Source organism: Gopherus evgoodei, chromosome 1, assembly GCF_007399415.2.
Source record: "Gopherus evgoodei ecotype Sinaloan lineage chromosome 1, rGopEvg1_v1.p, whole genome shotgun sequence".
In the NCBI taxonomy this organism is placed as follows: Eukaryota; Metazoa; Chordata; order Testudines; family Testudinidae; genus Gopherus; species Gopherus evgoodei.
Window position 1 is genome coordinate 274,461,419 of NC_044322.1, and position 24,252 is coordinate 274,485,670.

Below are 24,252 nucleotides of genomic sequence, written 5' to 3' on the forward strand. Positions count from 1 at the left end.
ACCAAAGAATCAAATGGACACTCATGGAGGGAGGGAGGGGGTACCAAGGACTCCAGCTATCCCACAGTCCCCGAAAATCATTTGCATTCTTCGCTGAGTTCCCAATGCCTGTAAGGTCAAACACATAGACCCTGAACCACCCCAGACAATCTCGTCAATTTACCACCTCTCCCCCTCCGTGATAGAAGAGGGGAAAAATCGTTTCTTGACTTTTTTAAATGTCACCCTATGTATACTGCATGCTGCTGGTAGACACGGTGCTGCAGCACTAAACAGTAGCATCCTCTCTTTCCCCTCCCTGGTGGCAGATGGTACAGTGAAGTAGGACTGATAGCCGTCCTGGTCATGAACCTGTGAGTGCTCCTGGCTGGCCTCAGGTGACGCTGGCCGGGGGCGCCTGGGTAAAAATAGGAATGATTCCCTGTCATTCCCAGTAGATGGTACAGAATGGCTGGTAACCGTCCTCATCATAGCCACTTGGGGCTGAACTCCATCAGCCCCCTCCCTTTCATGTGTAAAGAAAAGATTCTGTACTGCCTGGACTATCATAGCAGTGGGATGTTGGGCTCCTCTCCCCCACACCACTTAATATCCTGCCTGGACAATCATAGCAGCTGGAGGCTGCCTCCCCCTCATTTTATCTCAGTAACAAGTCAGTGTTTCTTATTCCTTCATTCTTTATTACTTCATCACACAAATGGGGGGGACACTGCCTCGGTAGCCCAGGAAGGTTTAGGGAGGAGGGAAGCAACGGGTGGGGTTGTTGCAGGGGCATCCCCTAGAATAGCATGCAGCTCATCATTTCTGCAGGACCTAATATGGAGCAACTGTGTTCTCTGATACACTAGTTCTCTAGTACACTTGCCCCATATTCTAGGCAGGACTGACTCTATTTTTAGATACCATAAAGGAGGAATTGACTGGGGCACCCATGACAGCAGCAGACGGTACAGAACGACAGATAACCATCATCTCATTGCCAATTTACAATGGCACAGCAGACGGTACAGAACAACTGATAACCATCACTGCTGTTATGCAAAGGCAAATGAATGCGGCTGTGTAGCGCTGCAGTATTGCCTCTGTCAGCGGCATCCAGTACACATACGGTGACAGTAAAAAAAAAGCTGAACGGGTTCCATGGTTGCCGTGCTATGGCGTCTGCCAGGGCAATCCAGGGAAAAAGGACACGAAATGATTGTCTGCCGTTGCTTTCCCGGAGGAAGGAATGACTGACGACATTTACCCAGAACCACCCGTAACAATGATTTTTGCCCCATCAGGCACTGGGATCTCAACCCAGAATTCCAAGGGGTGGGGGAGACTGCAGGAACTATGGGATAGCTACGGAATAGCTACCCACAGTGCAACACTCCAGCAATCGATGCTAGCCTTGGACCATGGATGCACACCACCAAATTAATGTGCTTAGTGTGGCCACATGCACTCGACTTTATATAATCTGTTTTACAAAACCGGTTTATGTAAAATTGGAATAATCCCGTAGTGTAGACGTACTCCAAGGTACTACAAGGGGCTGGCTGCCTTTCAGTAGATATCAGTTCCCTCTAAATGTCAGGATGAGGGATTTCAGGAACAGAGCCAGCTCCAGGCACCAGCAAAGGAAGCTGGTGCTTAGGGCTGTCAATGGAAAGGGGCGGCGTGTCTGGGTCTTTGGTGGCAATTTGGCAGTGGGTTCATGAATCCCTCTCGGAGTAAAGGACCCGCCGCCAAAGTGCCGCAAAAGAAGAAAGCGGCACGGTTGAGCTGCTGCCAAAGTGCTGTAGATTGGGGCTTTATTTTAATTTAATTTAATTTTATTTATTTATTGCTGCTTTGTTGCTTGGGGCGGCAAAAAAGCTGGAGTCAGCCCTTCTCAGAAAAGAAGAGAAAGTTCCAAATGTGCCAGTTTCTGTATGTGTCATACCAATTATAGGTTTCTTTACTGTGATTGTCCAGAAGAGGGCAGCAACAGGGACGATATTTCCCTCTCAGGGGAGAGTCCACAGTGGAGAGTCCAACTGCAAACCAGTTATCTAACCATGAGATCACCCAGGAAGTTAACTGCCTTCCCAGTGCTCCCACTCCGTTACTGGCGTAGGAGTGAGGGAACTGACTTTAGATGCCTCGTTAGACCCACAGGGAGAATGCCTGTCTGGTCTTCCTATAGCATTACTCAAAGAAATTGCCACACCAGAACAAGCCAATGGCCCAGTGAAGTCCAGTATCCCTTCTCAGGCAATAATTAACATATGCTACTTCAGAGAAACGTGCAATATGCTGTCCATAATGCACTTATTCTATACTGTGATAGATTGGGGGGGAGGTATTCTCCTGATCCCAGTTGATCAATGCTACCATAAAACATGATAAGCACCAGCATGGTTAAGTGTCATCCTTGCTAGAGTAATGGCAGAAGTTATTCTTATTCATAAATGTGTCTAGCCTCTGAGAGATACCATTGTCTCAGGATTCTCTGCTTCTGACCTCCCAGTAGTATAGGGTTACCAGGTATCTGATTTTTGACTGGAACACCCGGTCAAAAAAGGACCCTAGTGGCTCCGGTCAGCACAGCTGACTGCCGTGAAAAGTCCAGTTGGTGGTGCATCAGGGCTAAGGCAGGCTTCCTGCCTCCCATGGTTCTGCACAGCTGCCAGAAGCAGCAGCATGTTCCTGCTCTGGCTCCTAGATACAGGGGCAGCCAGGGGCTCTGCACACTGCCCCTGCCCCAAACACCAGCTCTGCAGCTCCCATTGATCAGGAACCACAGCCAATGGGAACTGCAGGGGCAGTGCCTGCAGACAGGGCAGCACACAGAGCCATCTGGCCACACCTCTGCATAGGAGCCAGAGGGGGACACGCCGCTGCTTCTGGGAGCTTCCAGAGGTAAGTGCCTCCCAGATCCTGCACCCCTCCCATGCCCCAACCCTGATCCCCCTCCCACGCTCCGAACCTCTCGGTCTCAGCCCAGAGCACTCTCCAACACCCCAAACCCCTCACCCCCAGCCTCACCTCAGAGTCTGCACCCCCAGCTGGAGGCCTCCCCCCTCCACACCCCAACCCCCTGCCCTGATCCCCCTCCCACCTTCCAGACTCCTTGATCCCAGCCCAGACCCCTCTCCTGCACTCTAAATCCCTCATCCCCAGCCCCATACCAGAGCCTATACCCCCAGCTGGAGGCCTGACCCCCAACCCCCTTCCCCAGCTTGGAGTCCCCTCCTGCACTCTGAACCCCTCAACCCCAGCCCAGAACCCCCTCCTGAACCCCAAATCCCTCAGCCCTGGCCCTTCACCAGAGCCCACACCCCTAGCTGCAGCCCAACCCCCCCCACCCCAACACCCTGCCCCAGCCCAGGGCTCCGTCCCATTCTCCAAACCCCGCAGCTTCACCCCGCAAACTGGAGCCCCCTCCTGCACCCCAAACCCTTCATCCCCAGATCTCTCACCCCCTCCCCCATCCCAGCCCACTGCCTCAGCCCAGAACCCCCTTCCACACCCTGAGTTCATTTCTGGCCCCACCCTGGAGCCCTCACCCCCAGTTGGAGTCCCTCACCCTCTCCCACACCCCAAACCCACAGCCCAGTGAAAATGAGCAAGTGAGTGAGGGTGAGGAGAGAGAACGACAGACGTAGGGGAGGATGGAGTGAGCAGGGCGGGGCCTCAGAGGAGGGGTGGGGCCTTGGAGGAAGGGCAGGGCAGGGGGGAGGGCAAGGGTGTTTGGTTTTGTGCAAGTAGAACAGGGGTAGGCAACCTATGGCACGCGTGCCGAAGTCAGCACGTGAGCTGATTTTCAGTGGCACTCACACTGCCCGGGTCCTGGCCACCAGTCTGGGGGGCTCTTCATTTAAATTTAATTTTAAATGAAGTTTCTTAAACATTTCAAAAACTTTATTTACTTTACATACAACAATAGTTTAGTTCTATATTACAGACTTATAGAAAGAGACCTTCTAAAAACATTAAAAGGTATTACTGGCAGGCGAAGCCTTAAATCAGAGTGAATAAATGAAGACTCGGCACACCACTTCTGAAAGGTTGCCGACCCCTGAAGTAGAAAGTTGGCAAACCTACAGTAGTACCTTTCACTCCCCACCATGGGGAGCCATAACACTAACAGAGATGGCTCCCTTGGATAATTTTAGTATCATTAAGAGGGCAGCTGAAGAGCACCTGAGACAAGCAGCGCAAGTCGCCTTTGTTCTGCCCATGATGCTCATTCAATACAAAGTGATATAAATTGAAGAGGGAATTACAAAGGAAAGGTTAGCCTGGTCACTTCAAAGGTTTGCCAAGCCAGCTTCAGGCAAACACTTCCAACCAGGACCAATATAAGGGAAAAGCCTGTTTGTTAGGACAAGACAAAGGGCAGGTGGCATTCTAAAGTCTGGCCATGGGAGGCAGGTGCGGGGTGAGATCTTTATTTGGAAATAAGGTGTAAAGCTGGGCTGGGAGACAACTATTCTCCTTAGAAAGACTTTTTAAATTGTGCAGGAAAATAAAAAATTGTTTGTCCAAAGCAATAAATACAATAGTGAATGGATTGAAGAGATACAAAGGATGTTTCAGCAGAGGAGGTGATAATCTCTTCAGAACATCAGCGTCTAATATCTTTGTGGGAGGTGTCATGGCTGACAGTATAATTAGGGCTCCATATCTGTCACAGAGGTTGTGGAAGTCACAGATTCCATGACTTTCCATGACCTTTGTGACTTCTGCAGCGGCTAGTGTGACTGGCCCCAAGACAGACCAAGCAGCTGGCTTGAGGGACCGCCCGAACAACCACTGCTCTGGCAGCCCTCAGCAGCTGGTGCCGCTGCCCCCACCCTTCCCAAAAGCAGCCCCCACAGGTTGCCCTCTGCCCTGCAGCAGCAGCTCCCCTGGGAGGCCAGCAGCAGTCCCCGAGGTGCACCTCGCAGCAGCGGCCGCCCCAAGATTGAGTCAGGGGTATTTATAGTGAAAGTCATGAACAGGTCATGGGTCATGAATTTTTGTTTATTGCCCATGATTTGTCCGTGACTTTTACTAAAAATACCAGTGACTAAATCGTAACCTTAATTATAATATACAAACTAACGCTTTAGAAATTAAAAGGACCACAGGCTGTAACCAGAGGCCTGAGGGAGAAGGGGAAAAAGACCCCTATCTAGGAACCAAGATTTGTCTCAGACATGCTGCCTACAAAAAGGGGATAGAGAAGAACAGGACAAGCTGAAGAAAAGAGGAATATACTCTACAAAGCAATGGGTATGTACAGTAAGTGCCCCAAGGGTATCTGTCTAGATGAGCTGTTGTAGAGTTTTCAGGCGAAATGTTTATGCACTCAACCACTGTTGTAGCCTGCCCCCGCTGGAAGAAGTTATCTGGGATTGTAGTGCGGCTCCCTGGGTCCTCCCCTCCCCTAGAGGTGATCACAGTGGTCCAGTTCTAACCAAGAGAAAAACTTAATACTTCTAGTATGAAGAAAATACAGGAACCTGAGAACAGGGCATCTCATGACATGAAAGACATTCCAATGGAAAGTAAATTCTACCTCCATGCCTGTGCAGGTCTAATTCTTTAACATAAGGAAAATGAAGGTGCCATTCTCTTGTTTAGGAGTTCTCCCTCTCAGAGCACCTTGAAAAAGAAAACCTTCCGTAATCAGGGAGGATTTTGGCCCTAAAAGACCCTCACTGCCCCCTTCACATTGGTATTCTCCCATTCCCAGATCCTGACAGGACGTTATAGTTCTAAGGCATGGGAGGGCCCCAACACCTCATGTCATCTTAACGTTACTCCTCCCTTTGAGCTTCTTGTGACTACTTGCTGGCCTGTGTTGGTCAGAATTTCCCTTGACCTAGTTTTTCAGTTACCTTCAAAGACCTATTTGGTGCAGAAATTCCAACACACAGCTGCTCCCCCCGCAACCTTCAGGAGCTTTCCTGAAATCCAGGACATTTTGCTGAGGATTTAGTACAAGAAAACAGAAGTCCCCATTCTTAGGCTCTGCCTCAATCGGCTCTTGTTGGAGTTGGGAACAGGAGGGCCTTTCACTTTCAGTGGAGTCATTTGAGAATCTACAGTGTGCTGGAGCCTTCCCTCATTATTTACCCAACACAACTGTATCCCCTCCCATCCTTTAGATGTGGCATACTCCCACACCTTTCCACCCCCTCCTGATATCCAGTGCATATATAGTGGATATACACACAGCCTCTAAATCCACCTATCTGTACCCCCATACAGGCACAAAGCACACCCCATTCCTCTCTGTACAGAAACACAACTCCTGTCTACACACAGCTCCAGACATCATACACGGATCTCCACTCCTACATACACCAACTCTCTTTGCCTTGTGCACAAATTTCCACACATGCTCCCTTCCACGCCATACCCACATACCACCAGAGACACTTGCAGGACAGAGGAGGTCTTCACTTCACAGGGTAGCTGACATCCGCTGATATAGATGAACAAGTCTGGAGTAGTGCTGAAGTGACCTTTGCCCACCCCCCCGCCAATGAATTGAGCTGGCATGAATTTACCAGGCAGGCACTGAAGATGCCTTTCAGCAGGCCTGAGATGGAGGAAGACTCTTGGAAAGTGCAACATGTGAAAATAAGGAATCCCAGACCTGGGCTGTAACAGCCTCAGTGCTGGTGCCCTGGTTCACTGCTTGGTTAAGCACCTTTTACTTTGTCTCTGTTGGTATTACTAATGCACCCATCACTGCAGTATCTAGACCCATCTACACTAAGGCTGCTGGCTGTGTGTTTGGAACTACTATTTCTTTTTGTTTATGATGCCAGATCCATGTCACTGTATTACACCAGACATGCTGAAATACCTTGCTTGCTATCATGGTAGGATCAGTTCCTTTCCTCCCCCTAAATCATCCCTTATACACAGGATTTTGTCCCTCATTTGAATAGCTCCAGAAACATTGTTTCCTCCACCTCCTGCTGCAGCGTTTTTGTTTCCTGAACTTTTCTTCATTAAAAAAATTCTCTTAGACTTTAACCTGAATTACCCTGCAGCAGCTTAAGCCCCGTGTGTTCCTATTCTGCTCTAAGTGACTAATAGAATAATTAGCCTCTGTTCTCTTTCTACAATCTCTTTCTACCACCTCACGTTAGGTTTCTGTCAGACACTTGTCTCCCTCAGTTGTCCTCCCCCTTACCCTGAGCAGGTTGCACTGAACTGTGTTCATCAGTTTTGGTTTTTTTTTCTTTCAAACCTCTTAGGGAGCCATGTAGGAGGATCATAACTGTAACCAACAGGATTAGAGTAAGGAAAGGGAAAGAAACACGTATGCTCTGGATCTTCAATGCTGTAATTTCCTATTGTGCTAGAATTACATGGCCCATTGGGGGTGCAGTGAGCTCAGGCAGTGGTGGCCTGAACTTCTAAGGATGTGCCTTCAAAGATAGAACTAAAGTATAAATGAAAAGGGTCAGGTAATCCCAGCCTAGGCTCCAGCAGATGTTTGCCCATACTGCCGACCTACAACATGGTAGAACATAATTCTATATTTGCTCAGTTCAGGAGCCACCAAGGACTGGAATAACAGGAGAGTTAGAAGGTAAGGGGAAAGTGTATTGAGGGGCAGGCCTGGAAAAGCAGTGTTCCTACAAGGCAGGACTAAGATGAATTACTAAAGTTGAGTGAGAGATCTGAGCACTGGAACAGCAGAAGTGCTGGAAAGTCAGGACTGTGGTGAACTGTGGTGCCTAGGATAGCAGTAGCCCTCTCTGATTAAACAAACAGCAGCAGCAAAGAACTCCAGAGCTCTGTGTACAACCCTCCCACTGATATGGATGGTCATCACCATAAAAAGCCTTCAAGGAGGTTGTGACAGGTTGGATCACAGAAACCCTCTTGGGAGCTGCCAGTTGATGTGCCAAGACTACTTCTGCCCCTGCTTTCCCTCTGGCAGCCTGGGAATCCAGCACTCTGTCTGGCTGAGCCAGACACTCCCATCTGCTCCCACAAAGACCCTGGGTCTGAATTACTTGCCCCAAAGCTGCAGGTTTACCTGAAAGCAGCTAAGAGAAATGTTCCTGTCTTTTAACACTCAGATGTCCAACTCCTAATGGGGTCTAAACCCAAATAAATCCGTTTTAACCCTGTATAAAGCTCCCCCAGGTATTAATACACACTCTGAGTTAATTAATAGTAAAAAGTGATTTTAATTAAATACAGAAAGTAGGATTTAAGTGGTTCCAAGTAGTAACAGACAGAACAAAGTAAGTCACCAAGCAAAATAAACCAAAATGCATAAACCTATGTCTGATCAAACTGAATACAGATAAGATGCTCACCAGTTCTAGAATGCTCCCTTTTACAGACTAATGTCCTTTAGCCTGGGTTCAGCAATCACTCACAGCCCTTGCAGTCATTGCCCTTGTTCCAGTTTCTTCTAAGTATCCTGGGGATAGAGAGCCTCTCTCTTTAGCCAGCTGAAGACAAAATAGATGGGTCTCCTGGGAGGTTAAATAGACTTTCTCTTGTGGGTGGAGACCCTCTCCTCACTTCCATGCAAAGTCCAGCTCCAAGATGGAGTTTTTGGAGTCACCTGTCCATGCAGACATGAGTTGCTTACCAGCCAACCACATTCCTGGGGAAACTCAGATGTGGATGGGCGTCTCCAAGTTCATTTTGCTTAAAGTGTTTCTTGATGGGGCACTTACTGAGAATAGTCTTTTCTCAGGAACTGACCAACTGCTCACTACCGCTACTTATAATCAACAGTATGTAGCCAATAGTCATAACTTCAAATACAAAATGATACATGCATACAAATAGGATTAATGGATTCAATAGATCATAACCTTTGAAGAGATATGAATACATGGCGTATGTAGTATAACACACATTCTAGTTATTTTATATATATACATTCAAATGCATATTTCCATAAGCCTTATGGGAGGTACCATTGTTAGGTAATAAAGCAAGTCCTCACTCAACTCTCCAGCACCCGCGTTCGTGCGGAGTTGGTATGGCACACAATTCTGTCGAAGACCAGACACCAATGCGTTGATCAACGGGCTCACAATATAGCCAAAAGCTTAGAATAAGTATGGCGCCTTTATTAGGGGTGAGCATCAATATTTATACACAGAAGTAAACAAAGTGATTAACAAAAGATAATGTTCATGCATAATCTACAGATTTTACAGGAAAAGCAAGTTTAACAAGTAAATGCATAGAGATAAAGGCTAATGGCTACTTGAGAAAGGGGGGGTCATGAGTAGTTTGCAGGTCAGTGCTTTGTTCGATAAGGGTTCAGAAAGGATTATGCAGAGACGGCCAGTCGGGTTGTGTTTTGGCTCCCTAAAGTTCACCAAAAGTTTAGACCCAACATTCCTCCATTTGTAGCTTTGAGATAACTATTAATCAAAAAGCTACACCCTATTTCAAGATCTCAAGGGGCCGCTTGGCAATTTCAGCCTGGGCCAATTCGAAGAGAGTAAGGCTTTTAGCTGAAGGGGGGAAAAAGAATAAACTGACTTACATGAGTTTATGAGGGAGGGGACACACTGAATACAGCAACACAGTATTATAAGGACTAACTATGGCCCCAACAACACCCACCAAGAGTTTTAACCCACCCAAGTCCGGGCAGCCAATTCCATAAGGCTCCCCACCAATCATAGGTGGCTGCCAGAGAGTAGTTTTTAGCCATTTCCCTTAGGTGGTTTGGTACGTTGAAAAGTGTCAGAGTAGGTGTCATTTACACAAAAACACAGCATTCTTCATTATGAGGGCGCAAGTTCCTCCCTGGGCTGCTAACATCATATCTAAAGCATTCTGTTTTGCAAGCTAACTGGCGCAGCTGGGACATTTCCCCGGCCTGATTTTCAAATAGGGTTGCAGTTTCATTGGTCCAAGATTCTAATAGTCCTGTAGACGGATGATAGCACCCTTTAGCTAGTGTGACCACCCACCGCTGCCAGGACAAACCATCACGGAGATTAATATCTCTGTGCAGTTCACGGATGTTACGAACGTGGGGAAAATGAGGGGGAGTGAGGGAGATGCGAGAAGGCGGTGCTAGCCATGCCAAAATAACATGACCCCGCCCAATCAGGGGAGAGAAAATAATAAGCCTTGGGGCCCGCACACACCAGTATGTTCCATATAATGCGTTTGGGTATTCCATTTCTCAAAGTAGGAGGTAACCCACCACCCGTTGTACCACTGTTCCCCCTGGTAACGCAGAGGGGTCGTTGTGTGAACTGCAGAGGCACAATGTGGTAGTGTTGTCCTCAAAGGGCAGTGTAGTACTGCTTGAGCAGTTGTAGAAGGCAATTGTGTATCCTTTAACAATTAGTTGGACACCCTCGAGATCTGAGCAGGGCTTTTTAAAAACTGACTCTGAAAACCTGCCCCTCCATGAAAAAGTTGAAAAGGTTGGATCGGGGTGAGGGATCCACATATGGGATAAGTGGGATGCGCAAGGCTTGAAGCCAAGATTTTTAACTAAAGGTGGTGCCATTAAAATATTGTTGCATTTACTTGTTCCCAACAAAGTTGACCCTTTTCTTTAACAAAACACAGTGATCCTGTTTGATTGGTTACCCTGAGATATTTGTTAATTGGCACTCCCTGTTTTGTCCCATGTAAGATTGGGTTGGACTGGATTTTTTTATTCTAGTTGGTGGCATCCAAGTCATATTAGCAGTGGTTAGGGGAATGGGTGTGAAGGGGAGTCCCTGTGCTGCATTTACTGGAAATTGAGTACATACCCAGCAATCACTTCTATTTCCTAAAATACGAGTTTTAACCTCGTGGGAATATCTAATAAAGCATTATCTTCATAACAGAAATAAACTAAAAAAGCATAAAAAACATACAGTTGTCAGAATAAAGGGTCCTCTCATTTTTTTCGAGTCATTTAAGTCTAATGTCTGAGAGAGGTAAGCTGGTCCACTGGTCGAAGGCAGTGTCCTCAGTGGTGACAAGAGCTGCTGGGTCCGTCACTGTGGTCCTCTACGGCTGCTTGACGTGGGAGTGGTGGATCCAAGATTTGCGTCCTTCCAGGAACACTGCAGTCTGGGTTGTCAAAAGAACCTGGTGGGGTCCAGTAAACCTTGGCTGGAGGTGTCATCACGAACGAACTTTTGGCCCAGACGAAGTCCCCTGGTTGGAACGGGTGGATTTGTTCCTCCAGCGGCACGGTCCTGGGAAAACTGCGAGGCTTTCCAAAGGGTATGGAGGCGAGCCTGTAGGGAGAGAAACTGACACGCGGTCATATATCCCCTCCCAATAGTGAAACATCAGCACCGTGGTAGTGCCCCACCTTGAAAAGGGGGGTGTCCATAGAGCAGTTCAAAGGGATTAATCCCAATGCGCGGGTTGGGCGAGTACGAAGTGAAACAGGACCAAGGGAAGTACCGTGAGGCCACTTTAATCCTGTTTCCTGACAGTATTTAGCCAATGTAACTTAAGTTCCCTATTCATACGCTCAACTTTCCCGCTAGACTGGGGGTGATAGGGTGTATGAAAGGAGTGTGAAATGCCCAGTCCTTGTTCTAAAACGGCCAAGGACATGACCGTAAAGTGAGGTCCGCGATCTGAGTCGAGCACAAGAGGGATGCCAAAACGGGGTACAATGTCTCTAAGGAGAATCTTCGCCACTGTGGCAGCAGTACAATTAGCAGTAGGAAAAGCTCGACCCAGGAAGTCAGAGGGCAAACCAAAACAAGGAGGTGCTTTTTCCCAAAGAGCCTTTGGCATATCCTGCAAAGTCAATTGAAGATGTTGAAATGGAGCAGCAGGCGGAGGTCTTCCACCCTTAATTTTGTTAAGAGGCGTAGCAGGTCCATTACGCTGAACATGTGCTGCATGCTTCACTATTGATAGGCAATAGGGTTGAATGCCTGGAGCATACCAAAAGCGAGCGATAGTGTCCACGAGGGCGTGCGTGCCGTAGTGACCCCCTTTATCATGGTGCCAGCGAACTGCCACGGGGTATGTGGAGCGAGGGAGGCAGGCTCGGCCATCTGGCATAAGCCAGGTCCCTTTGACCAGAGTGGCCCCGAGATCTCCCACGATTGGTAGTTCAGCAGCGGGTACTGGTACGAGGTGCGGTGGAGTAAAGGAGGAGGTTGCAATAGCCAATGTGGGCATGGCTAAAGGTAAGGGTGGCAGCCTTCTTGGCGGAGGCGTCAGCCAGGGCATTCCCACGGGTAACGGGGCTACTATCTTTAGTATGGGCCCAGCAGTGAACTACAGCCAGGACAGAGGGTTTTTGGAGGGCGTCCAAAGCTTGTGGATGAGGGGGAGGTGCTGAATGGGTTTACCGCAGCTGTCTGGAAACCTCGAACTTCCAGAGGTGGATATGACAATGCACAACCTCCAAAAGCATATTTGCTATCAGTAAAAATGGTAACGGTCTTACCAGCGGCCAACTGGCAAGCTCGGCCAGGGCATAGAGTTCGAGCGGCTTGGGCTCCCCAGTTGCCTGGCAGTGAGGCGGCCTCTGAATGTCCCATTCAGAGGTGACAGCATAACCTGTGAAACGCTTGCCATCAACATAGAAGAGCTTCCGTCCGAGAAGAGGATGCAATCGGGATTGTCCAGTGGCACGTCAAACAGGTTGTCCCTTATCTGTAAGATGCCTGGAAACTACTTCCACACAGTCGTGCTGATCCTGGAGGACTGGCAGTCAGGAAGCAAGGTAGCTGGATTAAGGGGTCCACACCTTTCAAAAATTAGGTTAGTGTCTTCTAAGAGTTTGGCCTCTAGCTGTTGCTGACGATGGGCCGAAAAGACTTGGGTTGTGCCCCTACGCAGAAGGGCTGACAAGGCATGAGAGGTCCAAACCGTGGTAAAATGACCCAGGGTTAGGCTCTTTGCCTTTGTGATCAGCAGGGCAGCTGCTGCCAGAGTCCGGGTGCAGGATGGGGTTCCCTGAGCGACAGGGTCGATTTGCTGAGAGTAAAAAGCAAGCGGGAAATGGTGGGGCCCGCTCAGCTGGGTAAGGACACCACTAGCAATTCCGCCCATCTCGTGGACAAAAAGGTGAAAGGGTTTGCTGTAATTGGGGGGGCGGAGAGACATGGAGGAGGCCACACTGTCCTTGAGTAACTGAAAGGCTTTAATAGTGTCCGGGGACCACTGCAAAGGGTCAGGAGCAAGGTTAGCAGTGAGTCGGTGGAGCGGTTTGCTTAACTCCCCGCAGGATGGCAACCAGGGGCGACAGAAGCCAATTAATCCAAGAAACCTCGAAGTTGTTTCTTGGTGTTCGGTAGAGGGGCAGTTTTGAATAGTCTTTATGCGGGCTGGGTCCATCTGTCTTCCCTCTGGGGTTAACAGGAAGCCCAGATATCGGACCTTCTGTGAGACCCACTGAATCTTTTTAGGGTCTACCTTGTGGCCTCTGGTGTGTAGGTATAATAAAAGTGCCTTACCATCGATGCGGAGGGCAGCTTCTTCGCGATTACCTAATAGGATGTCATCTACGTATAGGACCAATGTGGATCCCTGCGGACTGGTGAAACCTTCCAAGTCGTGGCGGGAGGCACTGGCTGAAAATCGTGGTGCTGTCCTCTGTAGCCTTGAGGAAGTCGTTGCCAGACATAACTTTGTCCCTCCCAGGTGAAACCAAAGAGATACTGAGAGTCTGGGTGCACAGGAATGCTGAAAAAAAGCTGATTTTAAGTCAATAACAGTGAACCACTCAGCATCCCAGGGGATTTGGCTGATGATAATAGCTGGGTCAGGAACTACTGCATGAAGAGGGACCACATACTGATTAACAACTCGTAGATCCTGTACAAAGCGCCAACGAACAGGTCTCCGTCCTTTTTAGGAGGCTTTTTGACAGGCAGGATAGGGGTGTTACAGGGAGTGCGCTGAGGGCGGACTAGCTTTTGTGCAATGAAATCCCTCGATAATGGGGCGGATGCCCTCCCCGGGCTTCCAGCGACAGGGGGTATTGAGTGACTGACGGGGGGGTTAAGGAAGGCTTCACCTGAATCCTTACGGGTTCTGCCGAAAGGAGCAGGCCAACATCAGTGTCAGAAATTCCCCAGAGGGTTGAAGGCAAGTCAATGAGGTCAGGGGAGAGAGAGGGGGGTGTTTCCCAATTACCCTGAGTAGGGGCCGAATCTCCTAACACTGTCATCAATAATCCTACCCCTTCAGGAGTGCAGGTTAAAGTAGCCTCAAGCTTACAGAGTAAATCCCGGCCCATCAAAGGGATCGGACAAGCTGGGGAAAAAAGAAAACGGTGAGGAAAACATTTATCAGCATAAACAACATTCAAAGGCAAAGTGAGTTCCAGAGACTGTGGGTTGCCCTCCACCCCAGTCGCAGTTTTAACCTCAGAGGATAGCCAGGGAGAGGGGGCATGATTTAAAAGAGAGAAAATAGCCCCAGTATCAATGAGGAAAGAGACAGGCAGTCCCTGGACTGAAAGGGTTAAACGAGGCTCTTTGCTGGGAGGGGAGAAAGTGAGAAAGGAGCCGGCTAAAGACATTAAGGAATAAGACCATCACATTGTTTGCCTTCGCCCCCGGGGTACCGTCATTGAGGAGGCTGAGTTTGCTGCGGCTGCTGCTGTTTCCCGTAGTTGATCCAGGCCTGGGGAATGGGCTGAGCTGGTGGTGCAGGGGTGTATTCCTCACTTGTGTAAGCATCTGCGGATGCAACCAGACCCTCTGGGCGTCCCCAGGGGCATTCACGTTAAAGTGACCAGGCTGTCCGCACTGAAAACAATTTTCCTGATGGCTGGGGTCGCCAGGACCCTCTTCCCCGAGCACCCTGGAATCCCCTGCCACGGCCACGGCCTTTGCCTCGAACACCGCCGTGAAAAGCTAAAGCCATCAGCTTATATTCTTCCTTTTTCTCTTTCTTTTTACTACTTTTCCCTTTCTTCTCCCAGGCAAAATCAGCTACGTCCAACACTGAAGTGACTGACTCACCTCCCCAACCAGGGCGAAACTTTAAGAAGTAATCCCTTACAGGGGGCACCGACTGATTCACAAAAAATGAAATAAGAGTAGGGTGGTCTGCTTCTCTCTCAGGATCCATCTGAGTGAACATTCGGGCCCCCTCCAATAGCCTCGACCAGAACTTTCTGGGCGGCTCATCAGATTCCTGCCGAATCTGCATGAACTTAGCCTGATTAGGCGAGCGGCGAGCCATTTCCTTGAGTCTCTCTAACAATCGCTCTCTATCTGCTCGCAGCTGAGTCAGCCTTGGCTGAGTCCAGCCTAGGGGATTCCAGCCAGCGGCCAGATCCCGCCTATCCATCCAAGTAAGATAACTGCATTGCTATCTTCCCATGTCCTTTCTGCCATCCACAATCTACTACGTTCCTCTCCGGTCAAAACTCTACTTAACAACTGATCCACATCCGTATAGTAGGATTATAACTTAAAAACAATCTTTCTAGAAGTTCTATGATCTTTCGGGGATTTTCCCCAAAAGACCTGACAACTGTCCCCACTCTTTCAAGTCCCATTCTAGCCATCCTTTATATTCCACAATACTAGCATGTTGTAACCGTCCATCATTGCCCATATAAGGTTGATCGTGCACCTGTAAAGGCATCTCTCTAACTATACATTTATTACTCGCAAGAGATTTGACGGAGACATCCTCTGGGCTATCCTCGGGGGGGGCATGCACCCTGCCGTACCTGCTTGGACATTAGCCTAGTAACTACTCCTCCCGAGGTTTGCCCCTCCATTTCCTCCTCATCCTTCTGCAGAAATTCCAATCTGGTATCCTGCAGATTCCCCTCTGCTACAAGGAGAGAGTCCCCCTGCGGAGGAATAGGGGCAGGTGCAGAGGGGACCAGCTGACGAGTCAAAACACGCCGTGGTCTACACCCTTCATCGAAATAACCTGGAGGGGGTTCACTCTCGGGAGAGTACCTGACTGCCATAATTTTTAAAGATTTCCACAGCTCTGCTGCTGTGTCCCAACAAAACCAGTAACATAACTGTCCCGGATGGTCTTTTTCGATCTGGCTCTTTACTCCTCTTAAGGCAGCCTGTTCGAAAGAGCCATACGAAGGCCACCTCATCTCCGGGTCGGCCAATACCGCGGTATATCCAGTCCAATTCCTTACACATAGTGTGTACAATTTCTTCCTAGACATTCCTGTCTGTACTGGGAGTTTCCCTTCGTTCCATAACTTATTTACAATCCCCAACGGACTCTCAAGAGGCACGCTAGTCCCTTGACCCATGGTGTCTGACAGGAGCCCTCCAACTGGCGTTTACCCTGCTGTCCAATACACGACCCCTCAATATTGAATTGGCTGGGAGAAATCTCCTGTGGCGCCTTGCCAATTCATATATGAGTGGTCTGACCACTGGGCAGAGGTACCGCACCAGAAGGAATCCCGGACGAGCCCCCAAATTGTTAGGTAATAAAGCAAGTCCTCACTCACCTCTCCAGCACCCGAGTTCGTGCGGAGTTGGTATGGGCACACAATTCTGTCAGAGACCAGACACCAATGCGTTGATCAACGGGCTCACAATATCCCAAAAGCTTTAGAATAAGTGTGGCGCCTTTATTAGGGGTGAGCATCAATATTCATACACAGAAGTAAACAAAGTGATTAACAAAAGATAATGGTCATGCATAATCAATCAAGATTTTACAGGAAAAGCAAGTTTAACAAGTAAATGCATAGAGATAAAGGCTAATGGCTACTTGAGAAAGGGGGTGTCATGAGTAGTTTGCAGGTCAGTGCTTTGTTCGATAAAGGGTTCAGAAAGGATTATGCAGAGACGGCCAGTCTGGGTGTGTTTTGGCTCCCTAAAGTTCACCAAAAGTTTAGACCCAACACCATCACAAAGGTGAAGCAGCATAGGCAAAAAAATGTTCAGACCAGGACTACAGAGACTCTGTATCCCTCAAATTGGAGGGCTTGGGCTGGGAAAGGCCAAGATAGGGAGCTGGCGCTGATGGCCAGATTAGTAGAGTTTGATTCAGATGCCAGTTCTCAGCAACAGATGAGTTGAGAAAAATCCCCTCCTTATAAAAGTAGCCAGCATGGAATGATCAAACCACAAAGAACTATAAAAGCATCTTGTCTACATCACCGATGACAGAGAGGTCACTGCTCTGACAGTGACAGATGCTATGGAGTGGAGTGGGTAGGTCAGGCATATGCTAGAAAGGGATCAGTGTAGGCTCACGGACACTCTGTGAAGAACGTTGCAGATATCTATTGTTCCTTGATAGTATGCATACCTCTGTATTTGATTGATACCATGCTATCTGCTGTATGGGTGCAAAGAGTTAAATCAGTTCTGGTTGGTTTTTGCAGGTCTGCAGATAGCCCAATCACTGATACTTACTACAGGTATCAATGCCTTTGCAGGTTTTCCCCCACCAGGCTCTGCTCAGCAGGCTCACTAGTAACCCCAAGTGGTGGTGGTGATGTGATAATCCTAGTGGGAAAAAGGAAACAAAGCTAGGAAGGAGTTAAAAGCCGGAGCCCTGAAGCTGAGAGTGTCCAAAGGAAGAGTTACTGCTGGGGAGACACTGACCCTCCTCTTATGGCTCCCTAAGTTTGGGGGGAAATGCTAAGCATTATGTGGGTGTATGCCTTCCTGCAGGCCTTTTTCTCCCTGATTTCAACATTCCTATGGATAAATAAATACTTTGTTTTGAAGAAGTTGTTGGGTGTTACTGTGTTTACCTAGTGTTCATGGTTCCTGAAGGGAAGTCTATAGCAGGGGCCAAACCCAACTGGACCGTCTGAGGAAACATGGTTGGTAACAGGTGTGCTGTAGCCTTGAGACCCAGTCTAAAGATGGGGTGAATCTCAGGATTCCACTCAGAGACATGAAGGTGCTGGGCCTGTCACTTGGAAAAGTGGCCACAAAGATACTGAGTGAGAGGTTGAAGATATAACTTACTCTACAACTCTGATACCCACAGCAGTGTGGGAGTGTCTTTATGGAATAAAATGGACACACTGCCATGGCTGAAAAGCCATTGGATAGGCCAGCCCAAACCCCATCCTTGCCCACTGAAACCCCAACTACTCTTCTTCCTCCCCTCCCTTCGCAGCAAGACCTCTTCTCTGTGTACTGTGGTCCCCTGCCTTCACAGTGAGAATGCTATCTCTTCCTCTCCACATGGTAACCTCCTTTCCTGATTAGAGGTGATTAGACAGCACTAAAACCTGCAGAAATGTGACTGACTGAAATGGAAACAAAGCACCCATTCAAAAGCCCTTAAATCCCTAGGGCAGTATATAGAGAGCTCTGAAACAGAGAGCAGAAGCACAAATAACACTATCTGCAACTCCCTATCCCTCCTCTCTCACCTCACTGCACTGTAATCTCAACATGGCATTCTCTGAAGCAGACGTGCAGAGGGCTCGTGGGGCCTGGGAGAAGATGTATGCCAATGCTGAAGACAATGGGACAACTGTCCTGGTCAGGTAAAGAAAGATCCTATTCCATTGCTAGCCAAACGGGTGAGGAATGAAGACTGAGAGAACTACATGCTAGGAACTTGTTCTGATGCACTTCGCACAATTCCTTGCCTTGAAACGTTATTAGGTATAGATACTGCACCTCAGTGGGAAATAGATGAGGCAAAAGAGGTTCAGAGAAGTAAAAGAGGAGTGTGGAGAAATGGGCTGGAAAAGATGAAAGAAACTAGAATGATTTCATTTGAAAAGAAGAGATATAACTGAGATATATACAATAATGAACAGTATAAAAGAAAAGGCCAACTAGCCAGACACTCCTCTTCACTCTGTCCCATAAGCAGCTAACAATGGGACAGACAAAACAGAAAGCTAACTGACTTTCCTTAAGTATCAGAGGGTAGCCGTGTTAGTCTGGATCTGTAAAAGCAGCAAAGAATCCTGTGGTACCTTATAGACTAACAGACATTTTGGAGCATGAGCTTTCGTGGGTGAATACCCACTTCCTCAGATGCATGTAATGGAAATATCCAGGGGCAGGTATATATATGTGTGCTAGCAAACAAGCTAGAGATAACGAGGTCAGTTCAATCAGGGAGGATGAGGCCCTGTTCTAGCAGTTGAGGTGTGAAAACCAAGAGAAGAGAAACTGGTTCTGTAATTGGCAAGCCATTCACAGTCTTTGTTCAATCCTGAGCTGATGGTGTCAAATTTGCAGATGACTTTCCTTAGTCCACATACTAATCTGTGATAGAACCAGGAACAGAATCCAGATCCTATGTCCCTCTAAACTCCTTTAATGAGTTGTTTACTTCTATGTCCTCAAAAATTCTCCTTCAATTCTCCTTGACCCTTTCCAATCTAGCTTTCACCTATTTCATTCCACAGAAATTGCTCTCATTACTGACCTCCTTTTACATAATGAATAGCTTTGTTTCTAGTCTCATTCTCCTTGGATCTTTTCCTCTAGAATCTTAACACTTGCTTCTCTCCTTCTTCCAAAAATTCAAATGTCTTCTTTTCATCTTCAAAGCACCCAATAACTCAGCTGGCATTTACATCTCTGCCTTTACCCACTCGTATAAACCCACCATGGATCTGCCCAAGTGCAACTCCTTACCGTTTCTGGTGTCTCTTTCACTCACTCCTTCCTCCTCTGACACCACTCCGAATGCCTGCATTAGCCTCAGTAAATGTATATAAAGCTCTTTCCCTCTCTATCCTAGAATATTGTGAAGTACAACTAAGGCCAGAAAAGATATAATTTTAAAAATGATGCTGTCTCATTCAACCGATCTGTTCCCTGTGGTATTTACTGTAAAAGATTTAGCACTTTTTATTACTGTTAGCTCTACTGAGCCAACACAGCTCATGGAGAATGAGCTGGATTCTATTAAGAACATAAGAACGGCCATATCAGGTCAGACCAAAGGTCCATCTAGCCCAGTATCTGTCTACCGACAGTGCCCAATGCCAGGTGCCCCAGAGGGAGTGACGCTAACAGGCAATGATCAAGTAATCTCTCTCCTGCCATCCATCTCCATCCTCTGATGAACAGAGGCTAGGGACACCATTCTTTACCCTTCCTGGCTAATAGCCATTTATGGACTTAGCCACTATGAATTTATCCAGTTCCCTTTTAAACATTGTTATAGTCCCAGCCTTCACAACCTCCTCAGGCAAGGAGTTCCACAAGTTGACTGTGTGCTGTGTGAAGAAGAACTTCCTTTTATTTGTTTTAAACCTGCTACCTAATAATTTTATTTGGTGACCCCTAGTTCTTGTATTATGGGAATACTACTTTCCTTATCCACTTTCTCCACATCACTCATGATTTTATATATCTCTGTCATATCCCCCCTTAGTCTCCTCTTTTCCAAGCTGAAGATGCCTAGCCTCTTTAATCTTTCCTCGTATGGGACCCTCTCCAAACCCCTAATCATTTTAGTTGCCCTTTTCTGAATCTTTTCTAGTGCTAGAATATCTTTTTTTGAGGTGAGGATACCACATCTGTACACAGTATTAGAGATGTGGGCGTACCATGGATTTATATAAGGGCAATAATATATTCTCAGTCTTATTCTCTATCCCCTTTTAAATGATTCCTAACATCCTGTTCGCTTTTTTGACTGCCTCTGCGCACTGCGTGGACATCTTCAGAGAACTATCCACAATGATGCCAAGATCTTTTTCCTGACTCGTTGTAGCTAAATTAGCCCCCATCATATTGTATGTATAGTTAGGGTTATTTTTTCCAATGTGCATTACTTTACATTTAACCACATTAAATTTCATTTGCCATTTTGTTGCCCAATCACTTAGTTTTGTGAGATCTTTTTGAACTTCTTCACAATCTGCTTTGGTCTTAACTATCTTGAGTAGTTTAGTATCATCTGCAGTTCCTTTCTATGCACTATCTGCACAATTGCTGACTAACATCTGATTGCAGACTTTTTTTTGTTTTTACTGGTGATGATGCCCAAGCCAGGAGTCCTGGCTTTAGTATCAGATCCTGGGCTACACTTGCAGGGCTGTAAGTTTTGGGAAAATAAAAAAAAAACCTCTTTACCTATAAAATATGATAGTCACTGAATCGCAAAACTAGAACCACACAATGCCATTTTTAGAGTCACTTCTCATGTATATAGCTGCACTGCATGTATATAGCTGCTAGTCTGTGAGGCATTTCAATTACAATGACCATCTTCCACTTCAGCTCTGTATTTCATTGCTCTGTAGTGTATTAACTTGTACCCCTTTAAACCATAAGCCCTTCTGCCCAGGGAATCTTGTTTGGCACTTTCTACAGCCAGACTAAATAAATAATTAGTTTGTTCCAGCGAGGGAAATATTTTCTTCTTACATGATTTGCCAAGGTGCCACTAAACTTTGGATGGGATTATAGAAAGAAGCCTCATTTCCTTCACAGGTGACTTCAGTCTAAACCATCTTTTGAGTGAATGATGCCAGTGGTACTTAACACTTACCCATCTGAAGGGGGGCAGCAAACTGCAGTCTGGGCCTTCCCCGAATAAAGAGTTGGCTAACAAATCCTATACTAGGGGTTCCCTCCATCTACTCGTGTATTAAATAAGGGGAAGAGCCTACCACTTGGATTCTCTGTTTACATCTTCTTAGGCTCTCGCAACATCCTTGATGGGGACTGAATTCCTAATTTCCAATGAATTTCAGCTTTTATTTGTTTTATAAATCATCTATTTAAGTGAGCAAACTGGACAAGGTAGAATTTTAATCCAGGTACAGAAGATGAATGTGTCTCCTGGCCTCACACTCTAGAGGCATTTTCTGTTACAAACTTTTGTTAAATGATGAGTGAAACTAGCTAGGAGGAGAATACAACGGGTAGGCTGTGAGCATTTAGTGTTAGCAAGCATCATTGTGGTCACTGGGTTTCTGGCTGGCAGAATTCTGAGCAAGTTTTAAAGTTTAATTAACGAGAAAAAATCCTGGAGGTGGCTAAGCAGAGGTAATGGCAGATTACTACAGGATAGTGGTCTGGAGTTAGCAGGGATCTGCTTTTGACTTGCTAGGAAAGAAGGCCAGAGAAAGCCAGAGCTGACACAGAAAAGGGAGCAAGTGATGATTATAGTTAGGGAGAGAAGTCAAGGAAGTACATGAGACAAGGTCTTGAACATGAAGCTATACCAGTGTCAATGCCTCAGTGCTCAGCTCATTAGGAAAAAAAAAGTCTCTCAATTGTCTTGTATTCTTCTCCAACCCCTGCAGAATGTTTACAGAACACCCAGACACCAAGTCCTACTTCACCCACTTTAAAGGGATGGGCACAGCCGAAGAGATGGAACAGTCAGATCAGGTCAGGAGTCATGGCAAGAGGGTCCTCACCACCATCAATGACTTGGTCCAACACCTCGACAGCACTGATGCTTTCCTTGGGATAGTGAACCCACTGGGCAAGAAACATGCAGTGCAGCTCAAGGTTGACCCCAAGAACTTTAGGGTGAGTCAGCAGACTTCTCCTCTCAAATGAACCAACATGTACTGGGATGCACATCTTTCCTGTGAGATAGAACAGGTGTCAATCAGCTTCGAGGATGCTTATGCATTTGGGGCTGCAGAAAGAACTGACAAATGTGCTGCCAGTAGTGTCCATTCCCCCATCCCTACATCCCCTTGCATCACATTACCCAGGCTTGTAATATAGTACTATATAGAAAGTACATAGAACTTTTAACCTTCAAAGCATTCTGGTAGCATTAATTAAATCTCAAGACTTGCCTAGGAAGTAGGTTAGTATTGTAATGACATTACATATATACTTAAGAAGAGATAAAGACCCTTATTGTTTCAGAGCATAAGACAGCTAGTAAATGAGAAGGATTAGGAGAAAGCTTGCCTTATGGGCAGGCTATTCCATAATTGTTCAGTACATGGTTTCTTGCACCTTATGCTGAAACATCAGGACCGTGTCTACACTAGAGAGCTTACAGTGGCACAGCTGCACCAATGCAGCTGTGTCACTGCAAGATTGCTCATCTAGCCACTCTATGCTGATGGGAGCGAGCTCTCCTGTGAGCACAGTAAAATCACCTCCACAGGCAGCAATAGCTAGATGAGAGGGAGAAGTTCTCTCGATATAGCACTGTCTACACTGGTGCATCTCTTGGTCTAACATATGTTGCTCAGAGGTGTATTTTTTCACAGCCGAGTGACATAAATTATACTGACCAAAGTGGTAGTGTAGACATGGCCTAATACTGGTCACAGACAGGATAATGGACTAGATGTCCTGCTGATTTATCTTATATAGCAATTCATATGCTCTTAGGACTACGTATACAAGTGTGGCCTAAATCAATCCATCAGATATGGGATAGATTTAAACAAACAGTGGTAATGGTGTAGAGTGGGTTTTCCACCACAGTTCATTTTCATTACCCATTTCCAGTTCTCAATGCCACACATTGCAAAGCAGTTTCTGTGTCCCTTTCCCTTCTCCAAAAAGAATCAGGCAACTTTTTTCTTATTAGGAGGAACCAACTGACAAATAGCAATTCTTACTCACAGATAGAATGGAGAGAGTTCACACAGTCTGCTTCTTTCCCTCCCACCCCTCCTTCTCCTTTAGATAATCTGTGACATTATCTTGCAACTGATGGAGGAGAAATATGGTGGAGACTGCAAGGCTTCCTTTGAGAAGGTGACCAATGAAATCTGCACTCGTCTGAACAATGCCTACAAAGAAGCTGGCTGGTGAGGAAGTGCCATCTCTGGGCTCCTAAAGCCTCTCACCAGCACCAAGACTCAGCACTGAATCACTGATTTTGAACTTCCAGCCACAGTTGAGAGCAAAGAAAAAAAGAGGAAAAGCTAACAACATGACTATAGGAACATAAATACATATAGGAAAATAAAAGCATATATATCAAAGGCAACCAACCAATCTTAATGCACTTTGCACCTAGAGATGCCTCAGTTTGATTCTTCAGTCAATATGTATGTAAATTAGCAATAATCTTAAAAGCCCATGTAATACATTGTAAGGTAGATACTTCTGGGTGGAAGACTCATCACAACACCTGCTACTAGAATAGAAAGGAACAAACCTCCCTATCACCTCCCATCTTTCCATCCCTTGAGCGATGGAGCAGTATTCCCTTTCAGAGCATCTCATCCTCTGGTCAGCAACCTGAAGGCATCATTTTTGGAGTGATATGAGAGGTGCTTCTTTCTCCAGTTGCCCTGTTTGTGAAATACCGAGTGAAAGTCTCCAGGTGTGAGAGCAATTAACTACCGAGAAGCCATGAGGGAAGTTACCAGATTGGCATGTGCAAGGATGGTGAGATTTCCAGAAGTATGGGGTGATAGTCATCATCAGG

The 24,252-nt window shown here is 46.9% G+C and overlaps 1 protein-coding gene across 1 annotated transcript; it reads left to right on the forward strand.

Moving 5' to 3' along the window:
- The first annotated feature begins 17,844 nt into the window (after positions 1-17,844).
- Positions 17,845-23,986, forward strand: LOC115643893 (cytoglobin-1-like). Its single transcript, XM_030547904.1, has 3 exons — positions 17,845-18,403; positions 22,142-22,373; positions 23,502-23,986. Exons 1-3 carry the CDS (start codon positions 18,309-18,311, stop codon positions 23,628-23,630), a joined length of 456 nt encoding a protein of 151 aa, XP_030403764.1. The 5' UTR covers positions 17,845-18,308; the 3' UTR covers positions 23,631-23,986.
- Positions 23,987-24,252: the final 266 nt, after the last annotated feature.